Source organism: Ambystoma mexicanum, chromosome 7q, assembly GCF_040938575.1.
Source record: "Ambystoma mexicanum isolate Mex_15411 chromosome 7q, UKY_AmexF1_1, whole genome shotgun sequence".
Lineage (NCBI taxonomy): Eukaryota > Metazoa > Chordata > Amphibia > Caudata > Ambystomatidae > Ambystoma > Ambystoma mexicanum.
The window spans coordinates 1,119,773,269-1,119,795,539 of NC_090941.1; the positions used below are offsets into that span (position 1 = coordinate 1,119,773,269).

The following is a 22,271-nucleotide window of genomic DNA, read 5'->3' on the forward strand; positions in this document are numbered from 1 at the left end:
ATGCTTTGAACCGCCCGTGGAAGTTGCGTTGGACGTGCTCCGACACAGGAGGGACACAGGGACCGAGTGTGTAAAACATCTCTTTGTGACATTGTGGAAATGGAACACTATTTGCATGTTTAATGATTAATAAATTATATAGCAACTGCACCCGGCGCGTCATATGCTGCTCTAGCACTCTCTTCCACTCTACCCCCCTCTCCCACTCTACCCCCCTCGCCCACTCTACCCCTCTCGCCCACTCTACCCCCCTCTCGCCCACTCTACCCCTCTCTCGCCCACTCTACCCCTCTCGCATACTCTACCCCTCTCTCACCCACTCTAGCCCCCTCTCGCCCACTCTAGCCCCCTCTCACCTACTTTACCCCTCTCTCACACTCTACCCCTCTCGCCCACTCTAGCCCCCTCTCGCCCCCCTCTCGCCCACTCTACCCCTCTCTTGCCCACTCTACCACTCTCTCACTCTAGCCCCCTCTCCCACTCTAGCCCCTCTCTCCCACTCTAGCCCCTCTCTCACACTCTACCCCCCTCTTCCACTCTGCCCCACTCTGCCCCTCTCGCACACTCTACCCCCCTCTTCCACTCTGCCCTTCTCGCCCACTCTACCCCTCTCGCCCACTCTACCCCTCTCTCGCCCACTCTACCCCTCTCACTCTAGCCCCCTCTCCCACTCTAGCCCCCTCTCCCACTCTAGCACCCTCTACCACTCTAGCCCCCTCTACCACTCTAGCCCTTCTCGCCAACTCTGCCCCCCTTTTCCACTCTGCCCCACTCTGTCCCTCTCGCCCACTCTAGCTCCTCTAGCCCCCTCTCTCCGACTCTACCACCCTCGCTCACTCTGCCCTTCCTTGCCCACTCTGCCCCTCCTCTCGCCCACTCTGCCCCTCCTCTTGCCCACTCTGCCCCTCCTCTTGCCCACTCTGCCCCTCCTCTCGCCCACTCTGCCCCTCCTCTCGCCCACTCTGCCCCTCCTCTCGCCCACTCTGCCTCTCCCCCACTCTGCCTCTCTCCCCCACTCTGCCTCTCTCCCCCACTCTACCCTCCTCGCCCACTCTGCCCCCCACTCGCTCACTCTGCCTCCCTTGCCCACTCTGCCCCCTCTCGCCCACTCTGCCCCTCACTTTCTCTCCCTCTACTCTTTGTCCAATTTCTCTCCCCTCTGTCTCCCATTTCTCTCCCATTTCTTTCCCATTTCTCTACCCTCCCTCTCCTCTCTCTCCCGGTCTTCCATTTGTGTCCCCTCTCACGTCTCTCCCACCATCTCTCTCCCCCTCTTTTCCCCTCTCTGACTCTCCTGCTCTATCTCCCTCCTTTCTCCCCTTTCTCTCCCTCTTCCCCCCACTACCCTCTCTCTTCCCTCTCTCTCTCCCCACCCTCTCTCTCTTTCTATTTGAGTGACGCTCCCTGTGGCGCTGCGATGACGGGCGTGCACGCGGCGGCGTGACGTTGCACGCCGTCATGTGCAGTACAAATAAACGGGGCGTTTCCCAGCCGCATTAGTGCGACCAGGAAGCCCGAACCAAGACGGACATGTGTGCCTCAGTCCTTGGTGCCGGGGCTTGCGGTGATGCGCACGGGGGGCGCCAGTCTCCCCCAACAGTGGCGACGAGGATGGGATAAATGATGCCCGGGCCCGGCGGTGATCATCGGAACAATTTTTCACCGAAACAAGGTCGGAATAAAGACTTAGTTTCACGCCGCGGGTAGTGCGTTGCCCACGCGGCTGGCGGCCATTTTGTGCAACAGGCTGTGGGACTTCAAGATGCTCCGGTTTGAGCCCTGAAGCGACCCGAGGCCTAATTTTTGGAAATCCTGGTAGCTGACAGCTACATCTACACAAGGTTTTTCCTGAACAGTGCATCGACTCAATTTTGGGTTTTCTACGTCGAGTGGATGCCAGGAGAAGGCACATCTTGGCTGGGCCTGCATAACCCATTTGTCTTTTGGCACAATTTTTGGAACAGCTAAAGGCAGAGTGCCTTTTTCATCCCCTTCATCATCATCCTGGTGGCCCCACCAGCCTTCATCCTCTTCATCATCACAGAGGTGTGTTGCAAGTGACTGTATCCAGGGGTGGTCCATGCTGGGGGTCATTTTGGATTGGGTGTTTGAGTTGCGGCTCCTGGTCAACATTCTGGGGGTGCCTGTGCGCTCAAACTCATGAGTGACACCGAGGATCAGGACGGAGCACACAGTGCGGCGGCGCAGCTACGTCCTCGTGCGCCAGTGGCCCCGCAGGGTCGACAGCCTGCAATGCAGCAACCAGCAGCACCAGTAGGTGGTCAGGCAGCGGTTCCGGCTCTTCAACCCCCAATACAACCAGCTGCAGCACCTGTTGTTCAACAAGCTGCACCTGTCATGGCCCAGGTACGTGCACATGCTGCTCTGCAGCCCATCCCTGAATTCGATGTGTCGGGCCCGCCCTCCAGCTTGGGGCCGAGATGGAGAAGGTGGGTGGACCGCCTGGACATGTACTTCAGGGCTGCACATCTGGTTGATGACACCAGGCTGGCTACGATGTTATACTCGGCAGGGCCCTCTGTCCAGGAGACCTTTGAATCTCTGCCACAAGGGAATGGAACTTATGATCAAGCAAAGGCCGCCCTACAAGTGTACTTTCTGCCCCTTGCCAACGCGGACTATGAGCAGTTCGTGATGCTCTCTGCCAAACAAAAAGATGATGAGACCTTGGACACTTTTTATGGGCGCCTGAGGCGTCTGTCGCTCGCCTGTGCCTGGGGTGACGCAGAGGACATGATCAGGACCATGCTTATCCAGGCGTGCTCATCAGGCAAGCTTAGGTGCCAGGTGCTGAGGGAGCCCGGGATAACGCTCCAGCGCATCCTTGAGCTAGGAAGGTGCCACGAGGTGTCGGAGGCGAGAGCTGCAAGAATGGAGGCCGGGTCGCGCCCTATCAAAACTGAAGAGGTCTGCGTGATGTGGCGAGGGGGAAGTGGTGCCAGGAGGTTTGGCGGCAGCACCCGAGACAGAGCCGGGAGGGCAGGCGAGATTTGCCAAAAATGCGGGTATGACCTGCCCCACCAGTCAGAATGCCCTGCAGCTGGAAAGACCTGTGGACGGTGCGGGCTGCCGGACCACTTCTCAAGGGTGAGTAGGGCGACTATGCCCGTATTGGTGCCAAGGGGCCAAGGCCGGACTAGTTCCACTCGCCAAGGTCGGCCGTCCAATGTCGCTCAAGTGGACCAGAGCGAGGAGGAGGCCCAGGTGGAAAAGGCAGAGGAAGAAGACGAAGAGAACATATTCTTTGTCTCAAGTGTGGGGGTTCTAAGAAGCAGGAACCGACGACAACCAAGGTGCGTGGTTGAAGTGAACCAGTCTCCAGTCCCTGTCCTCGTGGACACAGGGGCGTCGGTAAACGTCATGGCCCGTGAACACTACAACGCCATGGATCAGCCGCCCAGGCTGGTCACACCCAAGGCCCGCATCTTTGCATTCGGTGGTGTGGAGCCCATCCCGCTGGACGGGGCATTCGTAGCAAAAGTAGAACACGATGGCTCTCACATCACAGCACGCTTCTACGTGACCCCAGTGAGTATGAATACTTTGTTAAGTTGTGCAGCGGCAGAAGCTCTCGGCATCGTCAGCTTCGCGTACTCCGTCTACCTGGAAGACATTAATGACTTACTGGAGAAGCATGATGCTCTGTTCAAGGGGATCGGGCGGATGGCCGGGGAGCCGATGCGGCTGCACATCGATGAGTCGGTGCAGCCGATCGCCCTGAAACATCGGAGGGTACCATTCCACCTCCGTGAGCAGGTCGACAAAGAACTGGACAGCCTCGTCGATCTAGACATCATAGAAAAGGTTGAGGGCCCGACTCCCTGGGTGTCCCCTATAGTGGTGGCAAGGAAGCTCAAACAACCGGGTGCAGTCAGGATCTGTGTGGACATGAGGATCCCCAACAAGGCCATCAAGAGGGAGAGGCACCTCACCCCGACGCTGGATGACATCATTGCGGAGGTGCAGGGCGCTCGGTTCTTCTCGAAACTCGACCTCCGGGCCGGCTATCACCAGGTTGTCCTCCACCCCGAGTCAAGGTATATTACCACCTTCACCACACACCGGGGATTGTATCGCTATAAGAGGCTGAGCTTTGGGGTGTCCTCGGCGGCTGAAGTATTTCAGAACATCATTCGGGGTGCCCTAGCTGATCTCGAGGGCGTCCTGAACATAAGCGATGACATTCTGGTGTTTGCAAGGACGGAGGTGGACCATCTGAGGCATTTGGCGAAGACATTTGAGAGGCTGCGGTCATTGGGACTCACCCTCCACAAGGAGAAGTGCGAGTTTCTACGCCCCTCCCTGGAGTTCTTTGGGTTTGTGTTCAAGGAGGGGGGGTGTCTGACCCCAAGAAGGTACTGGACATACAGAAGGCACAACCACCGGAGTCTGTATCGGAGGTGCGAAGCTTCTTGGGCATGGTCACTTACTGTGGGCGGTTCATCAAGAACCAGGTCTGAGCCTCTCAGGGCCCTGACAAGAAAAGTCACTATCTGGAATCGGGGCCCACAGGAGCAGGCGGCTTTTGATGACATTAGAAGCGCCCTCACGGCCGAGGACACTATGTCGTTCTTTGATCCTGCATTACCGTCGGAGATCATCGTCGACGCCAGCCCATTTGGCCTGGGTGCTGTATTGACACAGATTGACCGTGACGGCGGTGCCCGGTCAGTTGCGTATGCCAGCAAAGCACTGTCGGACGCAGAACAACGATACTCGCAGATTGAGAGCGAGGCGCTGGCAGTGCTGTGGGGATGCCGCCATTTCCGGCTCTATGTACACGGACTCCCGGTGACGGTGGTAACTGACCACAAACCACTGCTACCCATCCTAGCGGGGTCGTCATCCAAGCCACCAGCACGCATTGAGGGGTGGATGCTGGCTCTTTTGGAGTATGGTGGGACTCTGGTATATCCACAGGGGGCGAATAACGCAGCCTGGAGGAGGGGATCGAGACACCTGTGAGGAAGAAGCTGAGGAGCATGTCCGAGTCGTAGTGGAAGCAGCCACGCCGAATGCCATGCCTCTTCAGGAGCTGGAGACTGCGGCGGCACAGGATGAGTGTTTTAAGGTTCTGAGGCAGTCCATGCAGCAAGGCTCCTGGAAGTCAGCGCTCGAGGCCCTGGCGGGGCGCACTCAGGAGGCCCGGACTGGGCTGGAGCAACTATGGAAGGTCCGCGAAGAACTGTCCTTCTCAACATCGGGCCTGTTACTTCGGGGTGATCGGATTGTAGTTCTCCAGTCAAAGGTGGGCGAGGTGATTGCACTGGCGCACCGAGGTCATCAAGGGGCCGCCAAGACCAAGGCCCGCCTCCAGATGAAGGTGTGGTTCCCCGAGTTGGAACGCAAGGTGGATGACTTTGTGGCGGCCTGTGTCTGGTGCCAGGCAGCATCGCCTGTACAGCGGGAGCCAGTCATAGAGGTAATGCCGAGGGGGACCCATCCGTGGAAGGTAGTTCATGCCGACTTCGGGTCCACCACCATGGGAACCCACTTCCTGGTCCTGGTTGACGAGTACTCCAGGTATCCCGAGGTGGAATTCATGGAGTCCGTGGCGTTTGAGCACGTGGTTGTGGCTGTGGAAAAAGTGTTTGCGGCTCATGGGTTTCCACACACGCTGTGCTCGGACAATGGTGTGCCATTCCAGAGTGAACAGTTTGCAGAACTAATGGTGAGCTGTGGGGTGGTGCACCGGAAGATCACACCTCTCTGGCCTCGAGCAAATGGGGAAGCAGAGCGTTTGATGAGGACTCTCAATAAGACCTTTAGGATCGCCCAAGGACAGGGGCAGTCCCTACAGAGAGCCCTTTACCAATTCTTGATGGTATACCGCACCACGCCCCATGCGTCCACGGGGATGGCCCGACGGAGGCGCTGTTCAGGAGGTGTCCTCGAGGATTGCTGCCAGAGGAAGGAGAAAGAGAACCTGCGGTGATCGATAACCAACAAGTCGAAATGGACCGGCGAGTGAGAATTGAGCAAGAGAATGTGCGGAGGGGGCTTCGCCCACAACAGCTGGAGCCGGGCGATGAGGTCCTCATTCGCAATCGACATCCGCATGGAAAGCTCTCCCTGCCGTACGAGCCTGAGCCACTGGACGTTGTGGCGGTCCGGGGCTCCATGGTAACTGCGTCAGATGGCCGGTCTTGAAGTAACTCACAATGGAAGCTTCTTCAAAAAGCTTAGGGATCCCAGAACTGACCCACCTCCTGATCCGGACCTGGGAGGAGTCCCGGAGGACGAGGGAGACCCACCCTGCATGCCGGAGTCCCCAGCCCGGGGCCCGTCGGTGGACAGATCACCCGTGCCGGAGGCGAGCCAGAGGTACCCCCAGAGGGCTGGGCGAGGGAAACCTGCCTCACTGATTACGTGCTGGGACAGTTGGCTGATGATCCGAAGGGTGAGAACTGTTAGCTAAGGGGACCCGGGTGGATACTTATAAAGGCGTGTTCATGGCATCGGGGTTTGTGACTTGTTCTGTTTGCAGTGTTGTTTGGTTTGCAGTGTATAGTTGAATTGTGCTCGTTGGTTCTCTCTGAAAAAGGAGGAGTGTGGCGCTGCCCGATGACGGGCGGGCACGCGGCGGCGTGACGTTGCACGCCGTCGCGTGCAGTACAAATGAACGGGGCGTTTCCCGGCCGCGTTAGAGCGACCGGGAAGCCCGAACCAAGAAGGACATGTGTGCCTCAGTCCTTGGTGCCGGGGCTTGCGGTGATGCGCGGGGCGCCAGTCACCCCCAACACTCCCCTTGTCAGTTACACATTAGTGCCACCCCTATCACTGGCAGCTGCGCATAGAGAGGAAAACAAACCGAGCAGTTGTGGAGGAGGGTGGGAGAGGGGGTTGGTTTGTTGTTAAAGCATCTATTCAACTTTTAAAAAAAAAGAGAATGACTTTCATGGAACTAATATTGGAGGCTGGCTACGTTTAAAGGCTTCACATTGTTCATTGAAAATGGTCACGTACAGCATTGATTTTCATCATAACCTCCAGGGCTAGAATTCCACGGCGGACCGTCTACTCCACGGCCCTTCGGAATAACCCAGCCAAGGCCGCAGCTGCTTTGCTGAACACCTAAGAGGACGTGTAGCCACACAGAGATGCCCGCTGCTCTCTGTATGCCTGGGATGCAAGCTCCGTGTGCTTGAATCACGGAGTACACGGTACCCACACTGGGCTGGGGCTCATTGCACTGCTTACGCCCCTCACCCTAGCATTGAAAAGTTGGCAACATTGAAGCACACATACCGCTTCCGGCAGCAGGAGGCCCCGGAAGTCAGGACAGAAGGAGGAGAGAACAGAGCATGTCCAGGACAGGAAATTATTCTTTTATTCGGCCCGTTTGATGAGTGTGGTCAGGTGATTTCCCTGGGGTGATATGTGTACGATTACTCTCTTTCTGGGGGAGACATGTTCCACAATACGTCGAACAAACTTCTTCAAAGGTTCAAGCTTAAACAGCTAACAGCGGCCACACCTGGACTGCCTTCACATGTACTCAGTGTGACTGCATCATTAGCCACTTCCAACACAGGTATTCTTAAAAAAGGGGGGTGGGGGGAGGTTGGGGAGAAACCCCCAAAAACAATGAAAGTGTCAGGACAGGGCTTTTTTTTTCTCACTGATTCCAGCATTGTGCAGGTCTTCTTATAGAGTTCACTAGTGTTTGAGGCGCCCCCCATCCCTCACACTCTCAAACGGTACTCTCACTGGGGTGCCGATGGCTGCGCTCTTGTCAACGATGGGACACGACAACCTGTGGTCCTCCTTGTAGCTTCTGTAAATGTTGCCGTGTCCACGTCACAATTAGTAAATACCTTTGTAGCATCTCCTCAACCACAAGACAGCCCCACATAGGTTTGCCTTACCAGTGTCCGAGGCCAACCTTTAGAGGGCTCTATAATTTCCCTCTCTCCGGCTCTTCATTTCGTCCCTCTTCACAATCTTTCTACTCCTCTCTTCCTGCAATTTCTTGACGCCAGGTCACCTTTTCCTGGTTCCTCTTCGCATTGTGTATTCAACATGTTCGAGGTGGGGTCGCAACTTTATATCTGCCTTGGACTAAATATGCCCTCTCGTACTTTCCTGGTCTTTATAGCTACAACATTCCTAGGCTCCCGCCTTTCTTCTGCACTCTGCACTCCAGCCAATTCCTTACACTATGCTCTGGCCTCCACTTACTGACTCCCGCTAACAACCTCCAGATGGCTTCCATCTTCCTCCTGTTGACTACCACCAACCTCCTCTAGAGGACTTCCTCCCTGCTCTTGCTCTTTACTCTCCCAGTCTCATCTCAAATCACAACTGCCTCTCTCGTTTGTCTCGCCAAACTCCCACCACAATATCCTTCAAAAACGTCCAACTCACTTGAAACTCCTGCCACAATCTCCTTCCTCAAACACCCGCCCCTGTCTTTGGGTACTACCCAATTTGATCGAATTTTATTGATCGAAGTGTACATTTGGCCCATTTCGGCCAGTACCATTCGATCCATTTGATTCGATCCCATTGGCTAATCAATACCGAACATGGGTAGCAGGGGTGTCCTCCACTCCCCGTGTTCGGTATTGATGGCTTGGGGAGGTTGCAGGGGTGTCCCCCCGCTTCCTGAAGATTGGAAGTGGGGGAGGAAAACAAAAAAAGGGACCCTGTGACGTCAGATCTGTCCCACGTTAGAGGGGCAGAACTGACGCCTGAGGGTCACGAGAGGCAGCAGATGAGGAAAAGGTAAGCGGTGGGAATGTGGGGAGCATAGATTTGCAGAGTTTGGCTGCGGTAAAATTGTATTTGCGGCGAAACTGAATATGATCAATTCCGCCGCAAACAATTCTGCCACGGGCAAACGCAGATCCCAGTCTTTCAGCTGGGTTTTTTACACTCTAAAGGCTACTCCCCGCTTTGGTAATCAGGTTCTGGTGTTTGCACTTGTTGGTGATAATAACTGCAACCCCAGGATTGGTCCTGCTCAATTTAAAAAGCGTTGTTACACATGCAAAGGATTCACTAGGGGGTGTGTGGCCCACAGCTTTACAGAGCCCATCCGCCATCTTGGATTTCGGGATTGTGCGGGTCCGTCCATGTGTTTGGCATCTGCTGACCACAATGGCGCAATGTCTGCATCTGGAAGATTGGTGAATGTCACAAGTGCTGGGCTGTTCTCAAAATCATTGTTAGAGAAGCAGGACCTTGTATCGTTTGATGCCCGATTGATTTAGGAAGATTGCAGACAATAACACCAGAATTTCAGTCGCTTCTAAATACCCTTAAAGGGCCAGTGGTCTCCTTATCCAGCATGGTATTGTCCCCAGCCCAACGCCGGGGACTACGTCAGGGTGAACCCGGGATAATACCCCCAGTTCCATCATCAACTAGCTCTGGGAGGCACCCAGCTCCCTTGGCCACCCCGCTAGATGTCCCAAAAGTAGGCCAGGAGACTTCTTCACAGCCTCGATAGGTGTAACATCCAAATGTGTTGTAAACAAGTATGCTAGAGGCCCTTAGGGTTGCCATAGGCGGAACCTCCCGACGAGTAATAAAAAGGTAGGAGAGTGGTCCCCTGGGAACTGTAGTTCCTCTGAGCGTCCATAGGTGGAGCCTTCACATGCGTTATTCACAGGAATGAGAGAGTGTCATAAATTAGTGGAGACTTATGAGTATTTGCACCTGGATCCTGGTTATCAAAATCTATGTGATGGTTGCTACCCATGTGTTTGTATCCAGAAAGTGACACCCATACCCTGTGCCTGGGTATGAAATAAATGGTTTGATTAGATAGGTTATTTATAACAGCTTAATACCCAGAGGTTTCTGAGCGTGGAACTGGGGATGGCACCTGTGGTGCTCTGTGTCGTGGCGTCTTGCTTCCAAGGCAAGCACGTTGCCCCCGAGCTATCCTCCCGAGTTTGAATCTAACATATTAGATAACACTGTTGATTAATAATTGAACACTATTTACTCTGGACACGATCCAGAGATTGGAACGCAACACCTGGATAGGATTAGATGAGATAGCCATCTAATTGTGCTTACAAACTTAATAGGAAACGTGGAATGTTTGCCTTGGAAAAGCCAAACACGGGTTGATATTATAAGGGCAATTACAGTTGTTTGTACACATGTGCACATGAACGAAATCTTAAACTATTATTTGTGACCACTTCACACTACACTGTTAGGCACAGGGCAACAAAGTATCCAATGCAACACTCATGGGCTAGCAGGGGTGAAAGCGGGCCTCTGGAAACCGCCACGTGTTCAAGGAAGAGCTTGAATAAAGTTCCCCCGGACCTCCAAAGGTGCCATAGAGGTAGGACTAGGAGAGAGGTCTGTTGGGTCCCCCGATGGACCCTCCACAGGTGCCACAGAGAAAGGACTAGGAGAGAGGTGTGGAGCCATAGAGGTAGGACTAGGAGAGAGGTCTGTTGGGTCCCCCGATGGACCCTCCACAGGTGCCATAGAGGTAGGACTAGGAGAGAGGTCTGTTGGGTCTCCCCTGATGGACCCTCCACAGGTGCCATAGAGGTAGGACTAGGAGAGAGGTCTGTTGGGTCCCCCTGATGGACCCTCCACAGGTGCCATAGAGAAAGGACTAGGAGAGAGGTCTGTTGGGTCCCCCTGATGGACCCTCCACAGGTGCCATAGAGAAAGGACTAGGAGAGAGGTCTGTTGGCTCTCCCCTGATGGACCCTCCACAGGTGCCATAGAGGTAGGACTAGGAGAGAAGTCTGTTGGGTCCCCCCGATGGACCCTCCACAGGTGCCATAGAGGTAGGACTAGGAGAGAGGTCTGTTGGGTCCCCCCGATGGACCGTCCACAGGTGCCATAGAGAAAGGACTAGGAGAGAGGTCTGTTGGGTCCCCCCGATGGACCCTCCACAGGTGCCATAGAGAAAGGACTAGAGAAAGGACTAGGAGAGAGGTCTTTTGGGTCCCCCCGATGGACCCTCCACAGGTGCCATAGAGAAAGGACTAGGAGAGAGGTCTGTTGGGTCCCCCCGATGGACCCTCCACAGGTGCCATAGAGAAAGGACTAGGAGAGAGGTCTGTTGGGTCCCCCGATGGACCCTCCACAGGTGCCAGGTGCCATAGAGAAAGGACTAGGAGAGAGGTCTTTTGGGTCCCCCTGATGGACCCTCCACAGGTGCCATAGAGAAAGGACTAGGAGAGGGGTCCGTCGAGAAAGGACTAGGAGAGAGGTCTGTTGGGTCCCCCTGATGGACCCTCCACAGGTGCCATAGAGAAAGGACTAGGAGAGGGGTCCGTCGAGAAAGGACTAGGAGAGAGGTCTGTTGGGTCCCCCTGATGGACCCTCCACAGGTGCCATAGAGAAAGGACTAGGAGAGAGGTCTGTTGGGTCCCCCTGATGGGCCCTCCACAGGTGCCATAGAGAAAGTACTAGGAGAGAGGTCTGTTGGGTCCCCCTGAAGGAACCTCCACAGGTGCCATACAGGTAGGACTAGGAGAGAGGTCTGTTGGGTCCCCCCAATGGACCCTCCACAGGTGCCATAGAGAAAGGACTAGGAGCGAGGTCTGTTGGCTCCCCCTGATGGACCCTCCACAGGTGCCATAGAGAAAGGACTAGGAGAGAGGTCTGTTGGGTCTCCCCTGATGGACCCTCCACAGGTGCCATAGAGGTAGGACTAGGAGAGAGGTCTGTTGGGTCTCCATGATGGACCCTCCACAGGTGCCATAGAGGTAGGAGTAGGAGAGAGGTCTGTTGGGTCCCCCTGATGGACCCTCCACAGGTGCCATAGAGAAAGGACTAGGAGAGAGGTCTGTTGGGTCCCCCGATGGACCCTCCACAGGTGCCATAGAGGTAGGACTAGGAGAGAGGTCTGTTGGGTCCCCCTGATGGACCCTCCACAGGTGCCATAGAGAAAGGACTAGGAGAGAGGTCTGTTGGGTCTCCCCTGATGGAACCTCCACAGGTGTCCTTAAGAAGAATGAGAGACGTCCACTGCCCCCGTCCCCAGAGGTAGAACCTCCCCAATCATTGTAAGCGGGGGCCCCCGGGGCCTCCAGATTGGCAGCTTGAAGATGTGCTATGAATAGTCGTGGGCGAGGCCTTCTGACCTCCCTGGAGTAAAATGATCCTTCACACGCTCTCAGTGATTGCTAAGAGGATCCTTCACACGCTCTCAGTGATTGCTAAAATGATCCTTCATGCGCTCTCAGTGATTGCTAAAATGATCCTTCACGCGCTCTCAATGATTGCTAAAATGATCCTTCACACGCTCTCAGTGATTGCTAAAATGATCCTTCACGCGCTCTCAGTGATTGCTAAGATGATCCTTCACGCGCTCTCAGTGATTGCTAAGATGATCCTACACGCGCTCTCAGTGATTGCTAAGAGGATCCTTCACGCGCTCTCAGTGATTGCTAAAATGATCCTTCACGCGCTCTCAGTGATTGCTAAGAGGATCCTTCACGCGCTCTCAGTGATTGCTAAGATGATCCTTCACGCGCTCTCAGTGATTGCTAAAATGATCCTTCACGCGCTCTCAGTGATTGCTAAAATGATCCTTCATGCGCTCTCAGTGATTGCTAAGATGATCCTTCACGCGCTCTCAGTGATTGCTAAGATGATCCTACATGCGCTCTCAGTGACTGCTAAGAGGATCCTTCACGCGCTCTCAGTGATTGCTAAGATGATCCTTCACGCGCTCTCAGTGATTGCTAAAATGATCCTTCACGCGCTCTCAGTGATTGCTAAGAAGATCCTTCACGCGCTCTCAGTGATTGCTAAGATGATCCTACACGCGCTCTCAGTGATTGCTAAGAGGATCCTTCACGCGCTCTCAGTGATTGCTAAGAGGATCCTTCACGCGCTCTCAGTGATTGCTAAGATGATCCTTCACGAGCTCTCAGTGATTGCTAAAATGATCCTTCATGCGCTCTCAGTGATTGCTAAGAGTATCCTTCACGCGCTCTCAGTGATTGCTAAAATGATCCTACACGCGCTCTCAGTGATTGCTAAGAGGATCCTTCACGCGCTCTCAGTGATTGCTAAGAGGATCCTTCATGCGCTCTCAGTGATTGCTAAGAGGATCCTTCATGCGCTCTCAGTGATTGCTAAGAGGATCCTTCACGCGCTCTCAGTGATTGCTAAGAGGATCCTTCACGTGCTCTCAGTGATTGCTAAGAGGATCCTTCACACGCTCTCAGTGATTGCTAAGAGGATCCTTCACGCGCTCTCAGTGATTGCTAAGAGGATCCTTCACGCGCTCTCAGTGATTGCTAAGAGGATCCTTCACGCGCTCTCAGTGATTGCTAAAATGATCCTTCACATTATCCGTCATCTAATGTCTCAATTTGCTCAGCTCGTTCCAGGGAAAGGTTCCCTTTGTGTTGCCTTGTCTGGAGTAAAACAGTGCTGTGCAGGGATGGAGTATGAAAATCATTACTCCAAGCAAGAAAGCCAGAACCGTGGGCAAAGCAGAGAGGCTGCCTGACTCTGCAAGACAGCGTTCAGGGCTTTGCCAGTGAAGTACCTGTGTCCACCACACAACCACTGACCATTAACAGTGGTGGCATTACCATGGGCCGACACCTGCTACCAGTTGTTGCCCCCAGGGACGGTGTTGACTCATGGTGTGCACCACTGCTGCATGCACCCTGTGTGTCCTCGAGTCTGGGCTTACCTGACCCGTGTCACACAGCTTCATTTAATTGCACTTTCGTGTTTCATAACTGGGACAGATAAGCAAGCAGTGAAGGGGGCAGGCAATGAAGGGGGCAGGCAGCGAAGGGGGCAGGCAGCAGGCAGTGGAGGGAGCAGGCTGCGACGGGGTCAAGGCTGTGAAGGGGTCAAGGCAGTAGAGGGAGCAGGCAATGAAGGGGGCAAAGCAGTAGGCAGTGGGGGGAGCAGGCAGTGAAGGGAGCAGGCAGTGGAGGGGGCAAGGCAGTGGAGGGGGCAAGGCAGTGGAGGGGGCCACTGCGGGCAGCGGAGGGGGGCAGGCAGCGCAGGGGGGCAACGTGGGCAGCAGAGGGGGCGGGCAGCAGATGGGGCAGGCAGCAGAGGGGGCAGGCAGCAGAGGGGAGCAGGCCTGCAACCCCTCAGAGAGATCTACATGAATCCTGTTAATTCAGTCTTGGGTTCAAGGACTTTTCTATTCTGTGTACAACAGCTTTTAAGCACCTGCACGATGGTGAGGTTACCAGCTCCGAGTTATAATTATAATTGTTTTTTTATAATGCGCTTAATACCTAAGCGCGGACCCGGGATTCGAACCCGTGTTGCTCTGCGGCGTTGCCATGCTACTCGTGTCTAGTGTGAAGCAAAGTATGTGCATTTCGCTATATTGCAAAGAGTGTCTTCTATCCAGACGTGCTACTGTGAGTACTACACATATCTGTGCTTCTTTGATAAGTTATGTTGGCAGGTAAGGTGGCATCCATCGGGATTTAGTGCCCATGCAACTAGCAGGTAGAAGTGGGTGCTGTACATGACAGGGAATAGCTACAATCAGAGGAGGGATGGTGAGGGGGGCATAGGTAGAGACCAGGGCGGAGGGGTCGAGGCTGGTGAGCTTTAGGTGAGTCATCCTTTGACAATCAGGGTCTTGTGGTCCTGGGCTACAGGGCCAGGGACTTGACCCTATTGGGGCGTGGGGGAGACTGAGGACCACTCCCAACCTGCTGCAGGCAACCTACCAGGGAGTATGCCAGAGCCAATCCTACCCCATATTTAGGGCAGCGATTTGGGAGGACGCCTGTCCCTGAATCCCCTGATAGTGACGCGCATGTATGTAACCGTGGCACCACTGTGGGTCGCACCAGGGCTTGCAGCGCCGGATCTGGCAGAAGTCATCTCTCGTTTCTTACAGAACTGCCGGCTCCAGAAGGCAGTTCATCCCCAGCAGGACATTCTGTGGACAGCATCACCAACACCGAACACCTTTGATGATCTACGGGGTATCGGCACGCAGCACCCAATTCCCAGGACAGCAGGAAGGCGGCGTGAACGGCGTGAAACAACGGAACATGGCCTGCACAGGAACAAGGAGCTGGGCCATAGAGGGTTCATAAAAGCATTCGACTATGGCCCACCCCCTAGGGAATATGAAGCAAGAGATTGGCCCGAGAGGTCAGATGCCTGGGTATAAAAGACCTGCGCGGGCAAAGACGGATGAAGGGTGTTCGGGTGAGGTCAGGAGGAGAGGTGGTGGACTGAGTGTTAGGGAGAATTCTCATTCTATTGGAAATTTCCCTTACCTATAGAGTCCCCCAGCAGCTTTGCTGGATTTGAAGGGTTTGTTTTTTCTCCTGCCAGGATTGTGACTCTTTTTCCCACTCTTAGGCATGGTTGCTATATGTGTTCTAGGCTATTTTCTGTGTTTAATGTCTATGGGGTTTATCTCACCCTCATAGGAACCTTCTTTATCCACATGTGTTACACAGCACCCGCAGTGCAGTAACACAGGGGTGTCCTAGGGACCCCCAACCATAGACTCCATACCTTGGGACTGACTACTGTCTCCCAGGGCATGTAAAGTCCCCATTGACTTTACTAGTCAATCTTTATGAACTAAACCAGTACAACCCATCTTACTATGGAAGTACTGGAAAGGGTTAACAGTTGTTCCCTGGTGTTCATTTTCGAGAGGGTACCGTACAGTCCTTCTCTCAAAAGTTTCTGGCTGGTGGCAGGGGTTACTACCAAAAATATTCGACCGCAAATATTTCCCTATGGGATTTTCCCATTGTTCGAGGCTACCACTTTTACTGACAGCCTCTAATGAACCGCCGGTTTATATTTGTATTAACTTTAATCCAGTGTTTTTTTTTTTGCCAGAACTTTTATAATAATTCTTTCTCGTGTCTTTCTCTGTGATCCTAACCCATGTCGGGGATCTTTTGTTCGTCCTTTTGGCGGGCTTCTACCAAGAAGCCCTCCTCTCTGCGCCACTGAGTCTGGAGTAGACCTATTGTGTGGGAGGGGAAGTAGGCCCCCTGGACAGGGTTGCCTGAGCAACCCAAGTCGCACTCTGCCCTGATAAGCTGGAGGGTCTCCCGCCAGGATGACCACTCCACTGTGTGAGTGACAGCTAGGCTGTATGAATTGGGATCTTTTTGCATTAGAGCAGGGTCCTGAGAACTGGAAGAGCAAGACGTTGCCACTGGAACGAAGAGGAGAGAAGCCAAAGACATCTGCAACGACTGAACCACCGGTGAAGCCCTGCTGCAGCGTCTCACCACTTTTCTCCACACGACGAGAGAAGAGCTTCATCTGCAAGAGCCTTCTTCCCTTGAGCTGGTGGGGCCAACCAGTTTGCCAATCGCCGTCCAGGACCTGCCTTGGTCGAATCGCCAGTGCCCTGCACTCGGAGACTGGATAGCCAGGCACCCGTCCACCACGACCGCGATTTAAAGGAGCGTACCTTTTAATCCATTTCGGCATCACCGGGGCTGGCATCTTCCCTGGGCAATGCAGTAACTCGAACCGTCCTCCATGACGAGAGCCTCGCTTCCTCTGCTAGATCACCCGAACTGCAGGAACTACCAGGAACCACCGCCACCGCAGGAGCCGCTTCCACATTTTCAGGTACATTGTTCCGCCAGGCCCCCCGTTTCACGGGTATTGCTAAAGATGTTTGAATTCCTTTACCTACCTCCTGGGTTGGCCACCCCTATCAACTAACATTGTCTTTCACTTGCTGCAACCACCTTTTTGAATCATTTAACCAAGACTTGACTGAAGCTACAAGAACATTTTGCTCCCGGGCACTTTGCCCTGTACCACTGACTCTGGCACAGGCCTATTGACTCTGGCTAAATCTGTTACAACTGCCTTCTCTAGATTGCTTCTCACCTAGAAATGTGTTGGTGCACCTAACTCTTATAACCACCTTTTCCTTCCCTCTTTCTTTAAACTTGTGAAGTGCCATTTTGCTTGGGTTTTCACCTCAGTATTATATATCCTAAAGTACTGCCTTGCCTAAACTTGTTCACAATCTTATTGGGGAGTGTTGCTAGGGTGTCTAAGAGTATATTTCTGTATAACGTGTTCTTTCCCTCCCTTGTGAGAAATGGTTAGAGTGCCCTTTGTGTTTGGTTTTCACTGTGCCATTTTGCTCAGTTTTCACTCTTGCTCAAACCTGTCTACAATTTAATCAGGGAGTTGTGTATACTTTCCTTGACTGATTTAACTTGCTTTGATAATGGTGATTTGTATGTGAACATCAGAGTGTGTAAAATATATATATTCTTTTCGATACAAAGCTTTGGTCAGTGTTTCCTTGTTCCATAGTGCTGGAGTCCTAATGTGTAAACCTTGAATACTGCTCATCTCCCTCTTGAGGTAAGTCTGACTGCTTAGCCACAGCTACCAACTATATCTTTGTGGTACAGACTGATACCAGAGGGGATTTATTTTTCTCACCTGTAGTCCTAATCTGGTGTAGTGCTCCCTAAGGGAACTGCACAGGATTCTGCCTAACACTGAGAAACCACGCGGAGGAGAGAAACTGAGGCGGGTGCTGAGGACGTGGTGGAGCTTGTGGAATAGAGTGCAGGTCAGGTACTGTGTGTGGGAGAGAGCGTGGTCCAAAGTGCAAGTGTGGAGCGACCTGTGCAGGTGAGGGTTGGTGAGAGAGAGAGAAAGGAAGACATAGTGGAAGCGAGGGTGAAAAAGAAGAGCTAGGTGTAGAGGGCAGAGGAGGGACAATAGGAGGAGTAGGAGGGAGAGAAACATCGAAGGGACAGATACAGAGAGGGAGAGAGTAAGGGAAGGAAGACCAGAGTGACAGGCAGGACAGCAAGAGGAGAGAAAGGGAAAGGGGGAGAGCAAGCAGAGAAATAGAGAAGATGGGAAAGAATAGGAGTAGAGGAGAGACGTGGGAACAGAAAAAAGGAAGTAGGAGAGAGGGTAAGTGAGGGAGGGAGAGAGTGAGAGCAGAAGAGAGGGAGGTAGCAGGAGACTGGGAGCGAGACGGGGGATTGGAGGGGGAAGGAGAGAGGGGAGGGAGAAGGACAGAAGAGGGGGCGGGAAGAAGATGGAGCGGGGAGGGAGAGGGTGAGATGGAGAGCGAGAAGAAGGGAGATGACAAAGAGGGGAGTGAGAGGGGATATAGAGCGGGGAATCCAGAGTGGGAGGGAGGGAGAATGAGGGAAGGGAGAGAGAAGGGTGGGCGAGGTAGAGAGGAAGGGAAGGGAGAGGGGGGAAAGGGGGAGAGGCAGGGAAAGGGGGAGAGGGAGGGAAAGGGGGCGAGAGAGGGAGATGGGGAGGGAGGAGCTGGGAGAGAGAAAACGGGGAGGGGGAGGGAGCCAAATGGAGAAGAGCCCGGTGAAGAAGGCGGAGAGAGAAGGGATACGTAGGTGAAAAGTAAGTGAGAATGAGAGTACAGAGAGGAGAGGGAGAAACAGAGACACCTTTACCCTCCCTATCCAGAGGGGACATGGCATTGCTTGCACTCTTAGACACACATGTGCTCGCCACTCTACTCAGGACAACCACGGTTTAAGGGGCCTATGTGTGGAGAAGGTGCCCACCCAGGAGGTCTAGGACCCCTGTGGCTCATCAGAAGAGAAATACTCATTCTGATCCTGCCCACAAGGACAGTCCAGTATCAAAGTGCCAGGCAATTCTCCCGGAACAAGAGTGCCAGCATCCTTTGCGACTACAGTGCAGTTTGTGATCCTGGGCAAACACGTTGGATTCCGAACACTTGTGCACTTTAGAAGTGCATTCACGGGCATATTAAACACGTCGTAAACGAAGAGTTTGCCGTTTAATAGGCAGCAGTCTCTTATTTCAAAAACAATCAACGTGTGTCTGTCCTTCTGCTCCACGCCCACTTCCCTGACTTCGACTCATTCTCCAAAGTGGCCCTTGCGCTTGGGCCCCAGCGATGATTACGGGAGCCCGGCTTCCTTGTGCTATAGGCTGCCTGACAAGACGGGGGGAGCGCAGCAGTCCAAGTCTGATGCACGCCGCATGCCGGAAATACACTTGCATAGTGCCTGGGAGAAAGGTAAGCTTTGCTTTTTCTGCAAACAACATTTCTAACTGTCCGTAAAATGTGGGTCTGTGTGCGAGGTTTGGTGCAGCTGAACGCCTAGAGCCCCTATGAAGTGGCTACGGTTTGTCCGGCTGAGCCTTCAGAGTTACATACTTTGTACTATGCTGCCATCTAGTGGCCAAGTCTGCAATAGTGCTTGAAAAATGTTTAAATATACCACGAGTACTAGCAAAACGCTAAGCGCCCCCACAGGACTGATGATAGATGTGGCTTATATTGGGAAAAACCCCTGCCAGTTTTTCCTTGAATATTAAGTTCCAACAGTTCCTAGTTATACCTGCAAAATTAAGGAAATGGTATGACCCCCCGGCCTGACCCCTCTTTGACCTGACCAGTTCTGCACCGGTGGCCCCGAGCAGCACTTCACCCCCCCCCAAACCCCAGCATCAAAACCTGGCACTGCCACTGCTCAGGGCGCCTAGGCTTGTCTGGAAAGTCTTGTACCGTGTACCAGTCAACGCTCTCCAGACTGTGGCCTATGGGGTGGAGTATACGGGAAAAGTCATAGAGGTAAAAAGATGAACAGGTATATAAGACACGTGCCAGTCACAAAAAAGCCAGAGGGGAGATTCTTTTTGTTAGCTGGGGTGCACGATGCGGTCTAGCTATGGTGCATGATGGGATTTAGCTGGAGAGCATGATGAGGTGTAGCTGGGGTGCATGGTGGGGTGTAGCTGGGGTGTAGCTGGAGTGCTTGATAGGTTGTAGCTGGGCTGCATGATGGGGTGTAGCTGGGGTGCATGATGTGGTGTAGCTACGGTGCATGATGGGGTGTATCTAGGGTGCATGATGGGGTGTAGCTAGGGTGCATGATGGGCTGCATGGTGGGGTGCAGCTACGTTGCATGATGGGGTGTAGGTACGTTGCATGATGGTGCAGTGGGGTGTGACTCAAGTGTGCAGAAAGTTCACAGGGTACATTCCAAAGCTGCCTGCAGACCCAGGAGAATGGATTTGTGAGGCGACCGAGGCAAATACACTGATGACATAAAATGGAAGTCTGTGGCTGTGCGATGGATTTAAGATGCGCTCAGGGGACCCCTTGAAGAGGGAAGGCTTTTCATTATTTCTCTGACTAAACAAACACCAGTAATACCGGGACGGTCAAGGGAAGTCCAGGATGGGCTGTGTGATAGGTGAATGGGAGTGGCCATCTGGGGCAAGGAGGGGGTCCGATGGGGGCCCATCCATTGTATATGATGCAAACCTTGCCCCTCATAACTGTATGAAACATGTATTGCAGTGGCTGCCAATCAGTGGAGTCATTTATCTTAAGAGTATGTGGTTGAGAATTATGAATTACACCGATACTCATTATTGCAAAACACTTTGCTATGTATTATCTGACTAGGTAGTTCTCAGCATATTGTGGTGATACTTTTTTTACGTCTTCCACTCCAATATATACTGTTAAGAATCTGATTATTATTCTATTATTTTGACTTGTTATTTGCATAAAAGGCGTCATTGCCCAATGTAATAATACTCAATGTATCAACCTCAAAAGGATGAAGGGCTGAGTCAGCAGTGCCAGGATTTGAACCTGGGTTGTGCAGAACACAGATGTCTGAGATGGACACTTAACTTGATCCTGGCGTGGTCTAGTGGCTCAGTCGTTTACATTTGATCCATCTGGGACCGCTGGGTACTAAAGTGGGCTTCCTACTGACACATTGTTTGATCTTGGGCACATTGCTCATGGCCCATTACCGCAGTTCCTACATTTGACACATTCGAACAGCCTCTATGCTTGTGGAACGACCAGCATAACATATTACTAGTCATTAATATTGAAAGGATATTAGAGGTTTGCAATATTTGGCTCGCAAGATATTGAGACTACAACTCCCATCAGCCCTATCCACGTAAGTCAATGAAGGATCACAGGAATTGTAGTCCAAAACATGAGAGCCACAGGTTGCAGACCCCGGGTCTGTAGCCCACACCATCCAGAGTAAGTGTGTACATTAACCAAGCAAGATTTGGAAACTATGAAATAGCGACTCCAGAGTACATAGAGACACGTCCTCCTCCCACAGTGAACCCCCCTGAGCGTTCAGCCCATGGTGGGCAGAGCAATGGGAAAGAGGTTAGATTTGTAGGCCACATTGGTATAATGTTTCTCCTACCGCCCATTCCCCAGAACACCAATTCTAGCGACAGCCAAACCAAGAAGCACTGCCCATTGTGACCTTGGTGACAGATGCTTCCATTACTTGGGTGTCCAGGACACTCACCTGGATTCAGGTTGATGAAGGTTGTGACGCTCGGCGCTATGAAGGCCACTGACACAGGGCGGCTCAGTGTATCCTCATCATAGAAGACCTCAAACTCGTCCTTGTGCGTGTGCCCGAAGAACTGGGCAGCGATGGTGCCCTCATACCTGCAGAGTGAAAAGGGAAAGCATTACTAGATGAGGTGTGGTGGGTGGAGGCCTCCGCCCCACCACCGCTACTGCACGGCAAGGTCCATCCTAGCCGGTACTTAACACTTCACTGCCTATTCAAACATTCAATCTTGAGTGCAATATTCCACACCAAGGCTGCCTACCAACTCAGGAGTTTGGCACAGTGAAGGTGTTGCCTCCTTTATTCATTTCAGAGTCCCTTCCCACGAGGCGCTGCCCATATACCACCCTCACCTGGTACTCTCTTCTAATCATGGCCAGCATGGTCAGGTGGGTTCTCCTCCATTCATCACCTGTTCACCCAGGTCCATCCGGGTCCACCTGGGTCCATCTGGGCCCACTTTGGCCCACCTGGGTCCATCTGGGCCCACCTTGGCCCACCTGGGTCCACGTGGGCCTGGTCCACCTGGGTTTACCCGGGTCCACCCGGGTCTATCTGGGTCTGCCCGGGTCGGGTCCACCTGGGTCTGCCTGGGTCCACCTGGGTTCACACGGGTCCACCTGGGTCTAACTGGGTCCACCTGGGTCTAACTGGGTCCACGTTAGTCTGGTCCACATGGGTCCACCTGGGTCCAACTGGGTCCACGTTAGTCTGGTTCAACTGGGTCTAACTGGGTCCACGTTAGTCTGGTCCACCTGGGTCTAACTGGGTCCACCTGGGTCTAACTGGGTCCACGTTAGTCTGGTCCACATGGGTCCATCCGGGTCCACCTGGGTCTAACCAGGTCCACGTTAGTCTGGTCCACCTGGGTCCAATTGGGTCCACTTGGGTCCACCTGGGTCTAGTCCACTTGGGTCCACCTGGGTCCACCTGGGTCTACCGGGT

At 53.4% G+C, this 22,271-nt stretch overlaps 1 protein-coding gene across 1 annotated transcript in view; it reads right to left on the bottom strand.

The window, feature by feature from the left end:
* SMPD1 (sphingomyelin phosphodiesterase 1) overlaps positions 1–22,271 on the bottom strand; it is a 182,674-nt gene that overhangs the window by 8,738 nt on the left and 151,665 nt on the right. The window contains exon 5 of the mRNA XM_069640538.1: positions 21,276–21,421. Coding sequence (XP_069496639.1) covers positions 21,276–21,421 — 146 coding nt within the window. The remainder of the gene's footprint in view (positions 1–21,275; positions 21,422–22,271) is intronic.